The sequence below is a fragment of the Siphateles boraxobius genome, unplaced genomic scaffold, assembly GCF_051911475.1.
Source record: "Siphateles boraxobius isolate OS27281-9 unplaced genomic scaffold, OSU_SipBor_1 77, whole genome shotgun sequence".
NCBI classification, from domain to species: domain Eukaryota; kingdom Metazoa; phylum Chordata; class Actinopteri; order Cypriniformes; family Leuciscidae; genus Siphateles; species Siphateles boraxobius.
In genome coordinates, this window is record NW_027509205.1 from 22,647,685 (window position 1) to 22,660,467 (window position 12,783).

Genomic DNA, 12,783 nt, shown 5'->3' on the forward strand with positions numbered 1-12,783 from the left:
CCTCTTCAGTGACTCTGTCACCTCGGTCCTCGAGAGGTTTCAGGAGGCAAAAAAACAAGCGGCAGCATTCCAGAGATTTCTTCCTCGCCGGTCTATGGTTCCCGAGACTGCTGGGCGGGAGAAGTCTCGGCCGTGTGCGAGATATTCACAGCACAGCAAAAACAGAGTGTCGCCGCTCGGGCTTCTCCACAGTCAGGGGGGTCTGGTGTCCCTCTAGAGATAGCCAGGATCTGAGGACCATCATTATCTCAAAGAAGGCTTCAACTAAGAAGTCGTCTTGACGCTGAGGCCATCAGACTTCTGAGGGCAGTCCCCTCCGGGGAGAAGCGGATTCCAACTCATTATACGGTGCCCGTTTCTCTTCAATTTGTCTTCAGCCCATTCTGCCAACCCCGCCACCCCAGGTGTTTCGGGGCGCGGTGGTTCCCAGCAACCCTCTGATACCCCTTTTCCACCAAAAAAGAACTGGTTTGGAATTGGTGCTGGTTTAAAGTTGGTTCAACTTGTTAACCTTTTCAGAACCTGTTTGTTTTTCCACTGACTAGAGAGCCCAGCGAACGACGCCGTTACGTCACTGGGTACGTCACCATACGTCTTAGCTTTCGTTGCACTATCGTTGTACTATCTTTCTACTAGCGCTGTGTTTTTAGCAATGGCGGTAACAACCTTTCCCGTCTAGTTGTTGGTCACAATAACCCCGCCCCCAGCCCCCGACGTAAGCATGACGTGGTAAAAGAACGGTTCTAGTCCAGGAAAGGCTTGGTGCCGCTTTGGAACCAGTTTTCCTGGCCGAGAACCGGTTCTTTGGCTGTAGAAACACAAAGGACTGGTTCGCGAGAAGGCACCGGCTCCGAACCAGCTCTCAAAATGCTTTGGTGGGAAAGGGGTGTGAGGAGGGCTGCAAAGCTGCCAGTTCTGTTGTTCCCTGACGGTTCGCCGTTTCAGGGCGCCGAAGTGGCTGTTCGACCAATACCAGTCTCGAGAGGCTGGTCTCCTTAGTAGATTTTCTGGGTGCATAAAATATATCTCATTGGGTCCAGCTCACGATAGAAAAGGGTTACAGAATTAAGTTCGGTTCTCATCCACCCAAGTTTCTAGGGGTCCTCCCTACGGTGTTGGACCCTGAGCATGCTCTGGTCATGGAGCAAGAAGTTCAGACTCTTCTACGAAAGGAGGCTATAGAAAGAGTAGAAAGAGGGTTTTACGGCCTTTATTTCATTGTTCCAAAGAAGGTTGGAGGGTTGCGTCCTATTCTAGACCTGCGCCAACTAAATCACACAGTTGGGGTTGAAGCTCAACGCCAAAAAGAGTGTGCTCCTTCCAGCTCAAAGGACCACTTTTCTAGGCGTAATTTGGGATTCGCCGCAGTCACGACTATCCCCTGCTCATATAGCATCTATTCTCTCAGCGGTAAATGGGGTAAAACCAGGCCAGTCACTCACTGTGAAACCGTTTCAGAGTCTGTTGGGTCTTATGGCACTAATGGCGTCCAATGTAATAACTTTTGGCCTTCTGTACATGAGACCCCTGCAGTGGTGGCTCAAAACCAATGTCTGCGATATAGACATTTAGAAGATGTCTTTTAAGATGTTTATGATTTATAATGTATGTAAAATTGCTTTTTAAAAGATTTTCAGATGAAGCGCTCTTTAAAAGACATCATGGAGGCGTACATGTACTATCTGGGTATGTAAATAATATGTAAAAAACATATTACAGACTTCTACTGTCTAATAACGACTATAGAACTACATAAAAGAGCTTGAACTTTATTTATGAATCATTTGTGCCTCAGAAGGAAAGTTTTGTCGGATTAAGTTCAGTTTTGTCCCTCAAAATATAGCTAAACAAACACCCAGCTCTCATATTTATTTATGAATAAATAAATAAATATTTATTTATTTATTTATTCTCATATATATTTATTTCACCATGTGATTGTACTCAATTTTGGTGTAAAATGTATGCTATTGAATATATTACTTAAACATTTTATCTATATGATTATAGAAATAGTCAAACTATTAAAATAAAGTGTTTTCTTCTATATGAAATTTGAGTGTCAAATGTTCATTGAACACAAATATCTGAAGTGTTTCTGCACACGATCGTTCACACAACTTTCTCTGCCCTTTTTATTAGTGTTAGTGAGATTCTGTAACGTAGACTGGGGTGAAAAAGCTTCAGAAATGTGTATCCGGACTGGTTTTTTTTTTTTTTTCTCATGGTGTTTTCAGTGGACTTTAGAGCCATAAAGTAAGTAAATGATTAATGTCGCAGCAGAATTTAGACTTAAGGCTAATCACAGTGAACGACAAGAGAAACAAGTTTCTCACAGCGACCGGATCAAATTTAGATATACAAATACAGTAACTACTAAAATAACTGTTTAGTACCTTTAAGTGTTTTGGTAGTTGATGCTGAAACCGCTGTGAAGAAAAGTCAACGCAAACGACATCTTTTCTGTCTTGTCTTTATAACTTGAATTAATCAGAATTGTGAGCACGTGGTTGACCAGCGATGGAAGAAAGTAAGGTAAGAGGAACTCTCTTAATGATAAAACATTAAATAACCACTAGTGATTTAATCCGATTGCCTCTCTCTATAACAGACTGTTCATGTAACTCCGCCCACAACTCCAACCAAAGCCACGCCCACCCAGCCATCATCTGCTGAACAGACGAGTGAGTGAATCTGATACACAGTGAATCTGTTTTTCACAGTGATGACGCATTTTAACGGTCATCAGCATCAAAAACCTGCAAAGGTTTTATATTTCATTTTTTTTTTTTACATTTATATACATTTATAACACTACAGGTGAAACTCGAAAAATTAGAATATCGTGCAAAAGTTATAATTTTGATGATTATGGCTTACAGCTTCAAAAATTCACAATCTCAGAAAATTAGAATATTACATGAAATCAATAAAAAAAGGATTTTAAATACAGAAATGTCAGCCCTCTGAAAAGTATAATCATGCATATGTATATAGTTATATATACTAAATATATTATTTTCACCTTTCAATTTGAATTACTGAAATGCATGAACTGTTGCACGGTATTCTAATTTTTTCAGTTTCACCTGTATACTTAGTATTATATTACCTTTGCATCAAAAAAAAAGGTTAACGCTGCTGTGAGGGTGTTCTAATACAGTGATGGTAAAATTACATATTTTTCTCTTCTGGGTGCCGTTATCAGTCTTTATTTTTTTGGTGTCTTGAAAGTTGTGAGAACACTATATAACACTGATGCTGCGTCCCAATTTGCTTACTTATACTACGCCCTAAACTTTGGGATGTACTAGTTCTATTTTCGAATACTATTTAAGACGGATAGTAGGCGAATTGGGACGCAGCATATATATTTAACAGGGTTCCCACGGGTCCTTGAAATCCTTGAAAGTTTGTGAATCTGAAAAAAAGATTTCAAGGCCCTGGAAAGTTAATAAACATGCATAGATACAAGTCTTTGAAGTACTTGAATTTATTTTGTGGGAGAACTTTTCTGGAAAAAAAAATCCATATTATTACCTCAAGTCCACTAATGTGTTATTTAAACCAACACTTTGTGGCCTATTCATACTAGCTTGCTTGATTTACTTTAGTTACGCGGATTTACGCGTTACGATAAGTGTTTCCTTTAAGTGTTTTCACGCAAAACTACTACGATGGTACCTCAAGATGTCACGTCCTTCTCTGTGTGTGTGTTTCTCCTGCAGTGAGTTTGAGCAGCCCAGAGTTACTGAAAGAGCTCCAACAACCTCACGCGCTCAAACATGTCTCTGCGCACAAGGGGCTGAAAACTGTGTTTCGTGGACGAGGACGACCGGTCAGACACACAAACGGGACACATGTTTATAAACTCAACACACACACAGTAGCAAGTCAATTCATTTTAATGATTATTATTTCATTTCCAATGAAGACGAGCAACATAATATCTAGTGCCATGGTATATAAACCAAAGTACCATGTGACAACTAATGTATGATGTATTTTATGTGTAAAACACATTTCCTACATGTTACATATATAAACACAACAGATTTTGTATTAGTTTGAAGCATCAAGACTGTTGTTTGGCAATAATTCATTTCGAAAATATATGTTTACCTTTAATTAATCATGTTATATTTATATAATCTAAAAACATTTACATTTGGTTTCAGAATCAGGAGGCAGAGAGTCAATCCAAGCTGCACTAAAACTCAGGAAGTTGCTCTGTCATTGGCTGTTTGAGCTGTCTGTCAGTGCTAAGCCCCTCCCACTGTGGTGATGTCATCATGAGCAGCTCCGGTTCTTCAGTGAACACGTCTGTGATGTTTGTGTGCAAGTACGAAAGCCAGTTAACACTCTGTCTGCATGTTTATCTGATGTTTAAGCAATGTGTGTAATATATCAAATAAAAATCTAATCTCAGTCTGATGTGTGTGTTTGTCTTGTTTTAATTCATGAGTGTGAAGTTTAATTAGTCCAAAATGTTGCTGCTGTATGAAGCATGTGAAAACCAATAAACTGCCTCATACATTTTGATTAATTTTGTCTATTTATTCTCAGATTAGACACAATTCTCTTAATATGGTTCAATACTGTCAAAACAATAAACATTTTAAAATGAAAATAAAGTTCTAGTAAATGTTTTGGTAAGAGTAAGCGTTTCACTATGGTCTATACAATAAACAAGGTTTATTTATTAAATATAATAAAATATAATCATTTATTAACATTTATTACATATAAATAATATAATTTATTATTAATATTCTAAATGTATTAATATATTTCTTATTTTCATTTTAGTTTAGTTAAGGTTTTGGAAGCTTTTTGGAATTTTTATTGTTTTTTAAATATGTTTTATTATACATTTTTATTTCAATTTTACTTTGTTTTTTAAGTTAAACTAAACGAAAATTAGAAACATTGCCTTGAAAACTAGCTGAAATAAAACATGGATTTTTTTACATTTTATTATATTTCAGTTTATGCTTATTTTATTTCAAGTAATGAAAATGTTTTTATGCTTTTGGTTAATGTTAATTAACCCTTGTTTCTGGAAATAATCCATATTTTTGGATATTGTATGGATTGGAATGTTGTAATTCTATTTTCTTAAATTCAAATTACCACCACAGTTGTGTTTTCAGTTAAGCTCAACCCTGCTCTTTACACAAGCCTGAATCAGTGACACGCACAACAGTTCAAAGGTCATGCTGATTTGAGTTTTACTATGGTTTTACTCTGTTCATTAGGAGCATCAGACCGAGAGACGACGGAGTCACGGAGGAGAAACGAGACGGTATTGCGATGAGAATGCGCCGGTGTGTCGTGACCGCAGTCACGTTGAGTCTGCTGCTATTTCTCAGCTCACTGTGGCTGCGTGAGTACATACAACCTTTCACCGTCACACACACACACACACACACCCTACACATACACACTACCCCCTCGAGCTTGAATAACTGAGCGTTTCGCTGTTTTTCCTGTTCTCCGCAGCTCAAGGAACAGTTCAGAGTTGTGAGCAGTCGTGGCGGCCTTGTCTAAGTGTGTTCACACTAAACAGAGAGGTGAGAAGTGACTAAAAAACACTAAACTTGAATACTTCACAATAACTTTAGCTGGGCATTAACTTTATTCTAGAGCTGCTGTAAAGCCAAAACAATCTCTGTTACTTTAATTTCCTATTATCACTGTGAAGCTGCTTTGAAACAATCTATATTGTTAAAAGCGCTATATAAATGAAGGTGACTTGACTTGACATTAACTATCACTTGTGCTGATTGAAACTCACTTCCTGTCCAGGTGGTTCGGGCTGCTGTTACTGATGCTTCTCCTGATGATGCGCTCAGAGGAAATGACATCATCAGAGAGTGTGCTGGACAACAGTTCCAAGTGTCCCGCCTCCTCCTGCATCTAAGCTCCGCCCTCGGCCCCGCCTCCGACGTGCTGCTGGAACCGTACCTGCTCTGCTGGGAGGAGCTGATCAAGTAGGATACTCTTTTATTGCAGGAATACATACAGACATTTTACAAACACATATCGAAAAAAAGAAAAAAGAAAAAACGAAACACAGGCAAACACCAATATAAGGATAAACGGGAAAAAAAAACAGGTAGAGAAAAGAAAAACCTTAGAATTTGAAATATATGTCCTTTGGGGCAGTTGAGTGTTTTAGGGTATTCAGTAATTTAACATCTTTACCCTTTCTCTCATGGTACTTTTAAAGCTGTGATGATTAGGGATGAGACGATTCGATACTGACTTTTAGGGGTAAAAGCGTAGCTCTGAAACACTATTGTAATTGTTCGAATTTCCAAGGATCAGCATTCTCCCCTAAAAGTGTTCGGCAGATCAAACCGTAAATCGTAGAGACTTGAAACTTTGAGGGATGGTAGTACTCACACCGTCTACAACGCCACCTAGACTCGCCCCAATCGGCCTGATGGTGGCGCTATAGCGGTCAAAAGTACGTAATGGCTCATAACTCCTAAACCGTTTTTAAAGTGTCTTTGTTGGAATCCTTGGCTCAAGACGAACAATTTTGTTATACAATCTTGGATTCGATTGTGACCCTAGCGAAATTTTCAGGTATTTTGGAATTTTTTGCCGAACTAGTCCTAGGTTTTTCACCCGATAAGAACCAAACCTGTGCAGAAAGATTCTCTGTGAGTCTGCCAATAATTGTCAAAAAAAGGCCAAAATTTCGATTTATGTCTGCGACGGGACGCCAAAATGTTTAAAGTGGGTGTGTTTGACTCGCGGCCCCAGAGGCCTGTGAGAAATTCAAAAGAAATTGGCCACCGGGAGGCGCCTTTGTGTTTTTCACGTGCGTTAAAGATTGTATATCACACGATGTTTCGCAGAATGCCACGACATTCATACATATGGTCGAACTCCTCCTTCTGAACAACTTTGCCTCTTGGACCACCTCTGTTACATATAGGAGAATATTTCAAAAACCTACTTTTGGCGAACTAGTCCTAGGTTTTTGGCTCTACCTCAATAACTGTTAAAAAGCTTTCAATCGTTTATTTCCTTAGTAAATTGCCTGTTATGGCTGTAAATGTTCTTTTCCATAAAGTATGATTGAGATGGTTACAGGCTTGCTAAATAAAACATAATACCTATTTCCACATGTGCTTAAAGGTCTTAAAGCCTTGAGCCCCAATAATTGCTGTATGTGTGTATACATATATATATATATATATATGGTTTTTTTTTTTTTTTTTTTCGGATCAGATACTGGTCATTCAGGACCAATCCAAAACCGCTGTTCGTTATGGTTGTTACTGTTAAGTTAAAAAAAGTTTTTTTTTTACAACGTAAATGTTTTTGTGCAATATTCCACAAACTATGTTGCTTTAGAGTAGCATCATTTTGTCTTTTATACTGTTTTTCAAACAAAATTAATGTTTATCCTATAGGCATACACATGCATTCTATTTTCTCTTGTCCTATTAAAAAACATGGTAACACTTTACAATAAGGTTTATTAGTTAATGTATAATACATTCCAAAGAAACATTGTTTATAGTGTGTATATATTTATGTAACAAAAACTATCACAAATGTATTGTTCACACGATGATTCCTCACACTGGTGTTGTGTCTGTGGTGCAGGTTCATGGAGTCTCTGGGCCCTCTGGTGGGCTTTTTCACTCATAAAGTTGAGGAGAAGATCACACTAATCCGACAGCTCTCACTGGAAGAGTCTACAATCGTTATGACCGAAGATGCTCAGCGCATAGCTCCGCCCCCTCACTGTAGCCACGCCTACTGTTCGGTGCGTTCCATGCTGGAGGCGGAGCTACAGAGGGGCGTGGTCTCCTTCGACAGCGAAACGCCTTCCGGGAGTCGGACTTTGCTCCGCCTTCATCGCTCGTTGCTGTGGTTACAGCTTCTGCTGGAAAAGCTAGCGACGGAGCGCGAGGGGCGTAGCATGGGCGAACTGTGTCGCGACGCGTACCTGGAGGTTTTAGCGCCGCATCATCCATGGCTTGTGCAGCGTGCGGCCGAGCTGGTGTTTCATGCGATGCCCGACCGCAAAGTTTTCCTGCAGCAGGTGTGTGTGCGGACGCAGGAAGAGGCGGAGCCTGTGATCCACGTCATCGTCGCGGCGATCAAAGAAATTCACAGACGGACACAGACAGAGCTGGAGATCAGAAATATGCTGGACCTGCCTTAACACACATACAAACACTCACACACAACATATATATATGTCTCTTAAAGGCCCCCTGAAATCAAAATGTAAGTTTTTTAGCTTTTAGTATGAATATTCTAGACTTAAGGTTATAAATAAGCTGGTGTTTTCTTAAACAATTACAAAAAATTCGAATTTAGGAGATATAAGCATTGAAAACTTACACTCCCACGCTTTCGCTAAAATGATACGGACTTTTATGACTTCACTTCAGCTTCTCATCACATCTTCTGTCCAATCAAATGCTCTCTAGAATCTGAAGCTCCGCCCCCTATGCTATAAATACCACCTGGCCGAAGCGACCGTTCACACGTCACGGAGAAATATGGATTAGAGATGTGTGTTTCGGTTGCTCATACACTCGATTTTTATTCTGTTTTCCAACTGTATGTTGGTTAAGAATGAAATGGCTAGAATTTATTCACTCCTCTACCATTGAATGCAACGTATCATCAGCGCTCGGATTCGCTTCCATGATGCTGTCAGTCTGTGAGGTAAACTAAACGTTATTGGCTATTTGAAAAGGGGGAGGAGCCGTTCAATATGTCCCGCCTTAGCTTCCTGTTTCAGTGGAAATTATGCCAACGCATCGTCATACAAAGCTGTGCGTTCCAAGGCATTTCAGTGGGCCTTTAACATATTATATCCACCTTATTTTTTGTTTCTGAGTTCCTTTTATTATGTTGTTATGTGGTTGCTAGGTATATTCTTCATGTCTGGTGTGAAAAGAATCTGTGATCTTCTGGTCCAGCAGGTGAAAATAGTGTGTCTCATCACTTTTTTGTACACTAAATGTCGATATTTCACTTTGTTTTTATACTTTTGTTAAATTATTTATGAGCGGTTTATCAGGGAAAGTCAAAACTTGTTCAGGAAACGGAAGACATTTTACTAGTTTACTAGTAACAGATTACTAGTTTCTGTTGCTTAAACTGTGTCAGACATAAAAATACTCATATGTTACAGCTCTTTAAAAGCTTTATACTTATTGTATCAACTTTGTCTCATATGTTTCTCTGAGCCTTTAATGCCTTGTAGAATAAATAGACAAAATTATGTCACTATTGTCATAAAGTGACCATAGAGCAATAAAGTGAATGTTTATAGCAGCTCCCCAGCTAACAGACTTTTGTTACTGTTGTTGTTGACTTGCTGTTCTGCTTTATCAAAGAAGAAATGTTCTCTATAAACAGCTGCAATTGCTGATAAAGCACCAACTTAAAGAAAGTCAAAGGCCAAAAGCACGACTAAAGCAAACACTGATCTCCATAATGGTGACCTGAAATGAAACATATTCATTAAGACATCAACATCTAAACCTCTGTTAATTCTCAATAAGAACTGTAGATGTGACGGAAATTAAGTCAGTATGGCTAGTAATAAGTGAAGCTGGTAATGCTGTTTGTGGAGTTGTTTAATCAGATCTTGAGAGAGTTGATGTCTTTTATCTTCAGTTTATCTAAGGCTGTGGCTGAAGAAACTTGTAGTTTGTGTCCTTATTACTCTTTCTTGCAGTGCTTGTTCACAGCCGGTGTTTGAAAGGTTTTTTTTTATGTTTCAGGAACATCATAGCCTACTAACCTTTCAATAACATTCTATTAACATTCAGGAAACTGAACATTTTTACGTTCTTAAAATATTATTAATCAATGTTCATAAAATTTTCAATTTTAAAATGAGAGAATGTTTGAGGAACATTATACTTTTTAAAATACGTTCCTCTAACGTCAAGAAAACTGGACATGTTTTACGTTCCCAGAACCAACACTGTATATTTGGAAAATGTCCTACGATAGACATTATTATGATTCCATGATTATTTGGGTCTTATTTTCAAGAGAAAGGCAGGAACAAAAGTCTATTTGTTCACTTAATATCGTATCGTGTTTCTTAACTGGCGGGTCACGACTGATGAATGTGCAGTGAATTAGAAAGCAGATAGTGATGGGCAGCAGGGAAGAAACGATGATGAATGCAAACAGGAACACACAGCTAGCAGTTTAATCATGCATAGTTAAGATAGTAAAACAAACAGAATTATCAGAAAACACTTCTCATATCTTTTGTGGCTGATGTCAAAGGTTGTGTGTCCAATTTTTCAGCAGAAATTAATCCGTCACAAGGTAGAAACTTAATTCAAGAGACATTCAGAAACCAAAATTGTCAATTGTCCTATTCAACTCATGTCATACAGTTTATGATAATATTAATACATTTCATTTGTTTGATTTTAAGAAGATAATTTTGTTGCTTTTGCACCATAGACATATTTTGTACAGTGTCCTGAAGCCAAACCAGTTGAGAATGACTGATCCAGGAGAAACAATTGAGATATTAAAGATATTCATATTATATATTTGTTGTTGTTGTTTCTTTCTTATAGGGAAACACATAAAGGATGAGATTGGGAATTATATCTGCTGAAGCTTTTACCAAAGTGTCATTACATAAGATGATAAATAAAGCTCTCAGTATGTAGCAGCATATATTTCTCTTTGTATGAAAATTACATTTATGTTCTTCTGTCATAAGCCATTGTTTCTGCATGTGTCTTAACTGTGCTAAAGTTTGGCATCAAAAATATTCCCCAGAAGTGAGTTTGCAAAGACAATTACATTATACACAGTGTTTGTGTTAATATGAAGTCTTTTACATTTCTGTCATGACAACTCTCAAAGTGTTTGGCATGGTAATGAATATGACAATGTGTTTAGTCTTAGCAGAATAGATCTGATACGCTGCTGCTGTTGTTATTGCTGCTGTTACTGTTACTGCTGCTGCTGTTTTACTGTTGTTGCTGCTGCTGTTATTGCTACTGTTACTGTTATTGCTGCTGCTGTTTTACTGTTGCTGCTGCTGTTATTGCTGCTGTTACTATCACTGTTATTGCTGCTGCTGTTACTGTTATTGCTGCTGCTGTTACTGTTATTGCTGCTGTTACTATCACTGTTATTGCTGCTGCTGTTACTGTTATTGCTGCTGCTGTTACTGTTATTGCTGCTGTTACTATCACTGTTATTGCTGCTGCTGTTACTGTTATTGCTGCTGGTGTTATTGCTGCTGTTACTATCACTGTTATTGCTGCTGCTGTTACTGTTATTGCTGCTGTTACTATCACTGTTATTGCTGCTGCTGTTACTGTTATTGCTGCTGGTGTTATTGCTGCTGTTACTATCACTGTTATTACTGCTGCTGTTACTGTTATTGCTGCTGCTGTTTTACTTTTACTGCTGCTGCTACTGTTATTGTTATTGCTGCTGCTGTTTTACTGTTGTTGCTGCTGCTGCTACTGTTGCTGCTACTGTTACTGTTATTGCTGCTGCTGTTGTTTTACTGTTGCTGCTGCTGCTGTTATTGCTACTGTTACTGTTATTGCTGCTGCTGTTTTACTGTTGCTGCTGCTGTTATTGCTGCTGCTGCTGTTGTTTTACTGTTGCTGCTGCTGCTGTTATTGCTACTGTTACTGTTATTGCTGCTGCTGTTTTACTGTTGCTGCTGCTGTTATTGCTGCTGTTACTGTCACTGTTATTGCTGCTGCTGTTACTGTTATTGCTGCTGCTGCTGTTTTATGTTACTGCTGCTGTTATTGCTGATGCTGCTGTTATTGCTATTTCTGCTGCTGTTACTGTTTATTGCTCTTACTGTTATTGCTGCTGTTGTTACTGTTATTGATGCTGCTGTTGTTACTGTTATTGCTGCTGCTGTTACTGTTTATTGCTGTTACTGTTATTGCTGATGCTGCTGTTACTGTTATTGCTGCTGCTGTTACTGTTCTTGCTGCTGTTGCTGTTATTGTTGCTGCTGTTGTTACTGTTTATTGCTCTTACTGTTATTGCTGCTGTTACTGTTATTGCTGCTGCTGTTACTGTTATTGATGCTGCTGTTGTTACTGTTATTGCTGCTGCTGTTACTGTTTATTGCTGTTACTGTTATTGCTGATGCTGCTGTTACTGTTATTGCTGCTGCTGTTACTGTTCTTGCTGCTGTTGCTGTTATTGTTGCTGCTGTTGTTGCTGTTATTGCTGCTGCTGTTGTTGCTGCTGTTACTGTTATTGCTGCTGCTTTATTTCTGATGCTGCTGCTCCTGCTTTATTGCTGCTGTTATTGCTGCTGCTGTAATCTGTTATTGCTGCTGCTGTTACTGTTATTGCTGCTGCTGCTGCTGCTGCTGTTGGTTATTGCTGCTGCGGTTGGTAATTGCTGCTGCTGTTTGTTATTGCTGCTGCTGTTTTAATTGCTGCTGCTGTTGGTTATTACTGCTGCTATTTTTATTGCTGCTACTGTTGCTGCAGTTGGTTATTGTTGCTGCTATTTTTATTGCCGCTGATGTTACTGTTATTGCTGCTGCTGATGCTGCTTCTGTTGGTTATTGCTGCTGTTATTGCTGCTGCTGTTGGATATTGTTGCTGCTGTTGGTTATTGCTGCTGCTGTTGGATATTGTTTCTGTTGTTGGTTATTGTTGCTGTTGGTTATTGCTGCTGCTGTTGGTTATTGCTGCTGCTGCAGAGCAAATACGGGACTCTTTTACTGCCAATACATACACAACACGCTGCTGTTAGCAAGTAAAACATGC

The 12,783-nt window shown here is 38.8% G+C and overlaps 1 protein-coding gene and 1 long non-coding RNA gene across 3 annotated transcripts in view; both read left to right on the top strand.

The window, feature by feature from the left end:
* Positions 1-4,431, top strand: part of LOC143725560 (uncharacterized) — a 358,276-nt gene extending 353,845 nt beyond the window's left edge. Inside the window, exons 1-4 of one of the 2 annotated variants that reach the window (XR_013198250.1) lie at positions 2,475-2,535; positions 2,612-2,684; positions 3,729-3,838; positions 4,179-4,431. This is a non-coding gene — a long non-coding RNA (uncharacterized LOC143725560). Of the gene's footprint in view, positions 1-2,474; positions 2,536-2,611; positions 2,685-3,728; positions 3,839-4,178 lie in introns of those variants that run through there. The other variant, XR_013198249.1, reaches the window with a different exon arrangement.
* A 785-nt stretch (positions 4,432-5,216) lies between these two features.
* gltpd2a (glycolipid transfer protein domain containing 2a) lies at positions 5,217-9,327 on the top strand. The gene is made up of 4 exons (XM_077219004.1): positions 5,217-5,386; positions 5,503-5,573; positions 5,809-5,993; positions 7,627-9,327. Exons 1-4 carry the CDS (start codon positions 5,314-5,316, stop codon positions 8,189-8,191), a joined length of 894 nt encoding a protein of 297 aa, XP_077075119.1. The 5' UTR covers positions 5,217-5,313; the 3' UTR covers positions 8,192-9,327.
* Positions 9,328-12,783: the final 3,456 nt, after the last annotated feature.

What these genes read in the sequence shown, in the direction of transcription:
- gltpd2a (XM_077219004.1), top strand. Translation starts at nt 5,314, where the DNA reads ATGAGAATGCGCCGGTGTGTCGTGACCGCAGTCACGTTGAGTCTGCTG. An exon ending in TCTCAGCTCACTGTGGCTGC is followed by an intron (nt 5,387 to 5,502) that starts GTGAGTACATAC and finishes TGTTCTCCGCAG; the next exon opens with CTCAAGGAACAGTTCAGAGT. An exon ending in TGTTCACACTAAACAGAGAG is followed by an intron (nt 5,574 to 5,808) that starts GTGAGAAGTGAC and finishes CTTCCTGTCCAG; the next exon opens with GTGGTTCGGGCTGCTGTTAC.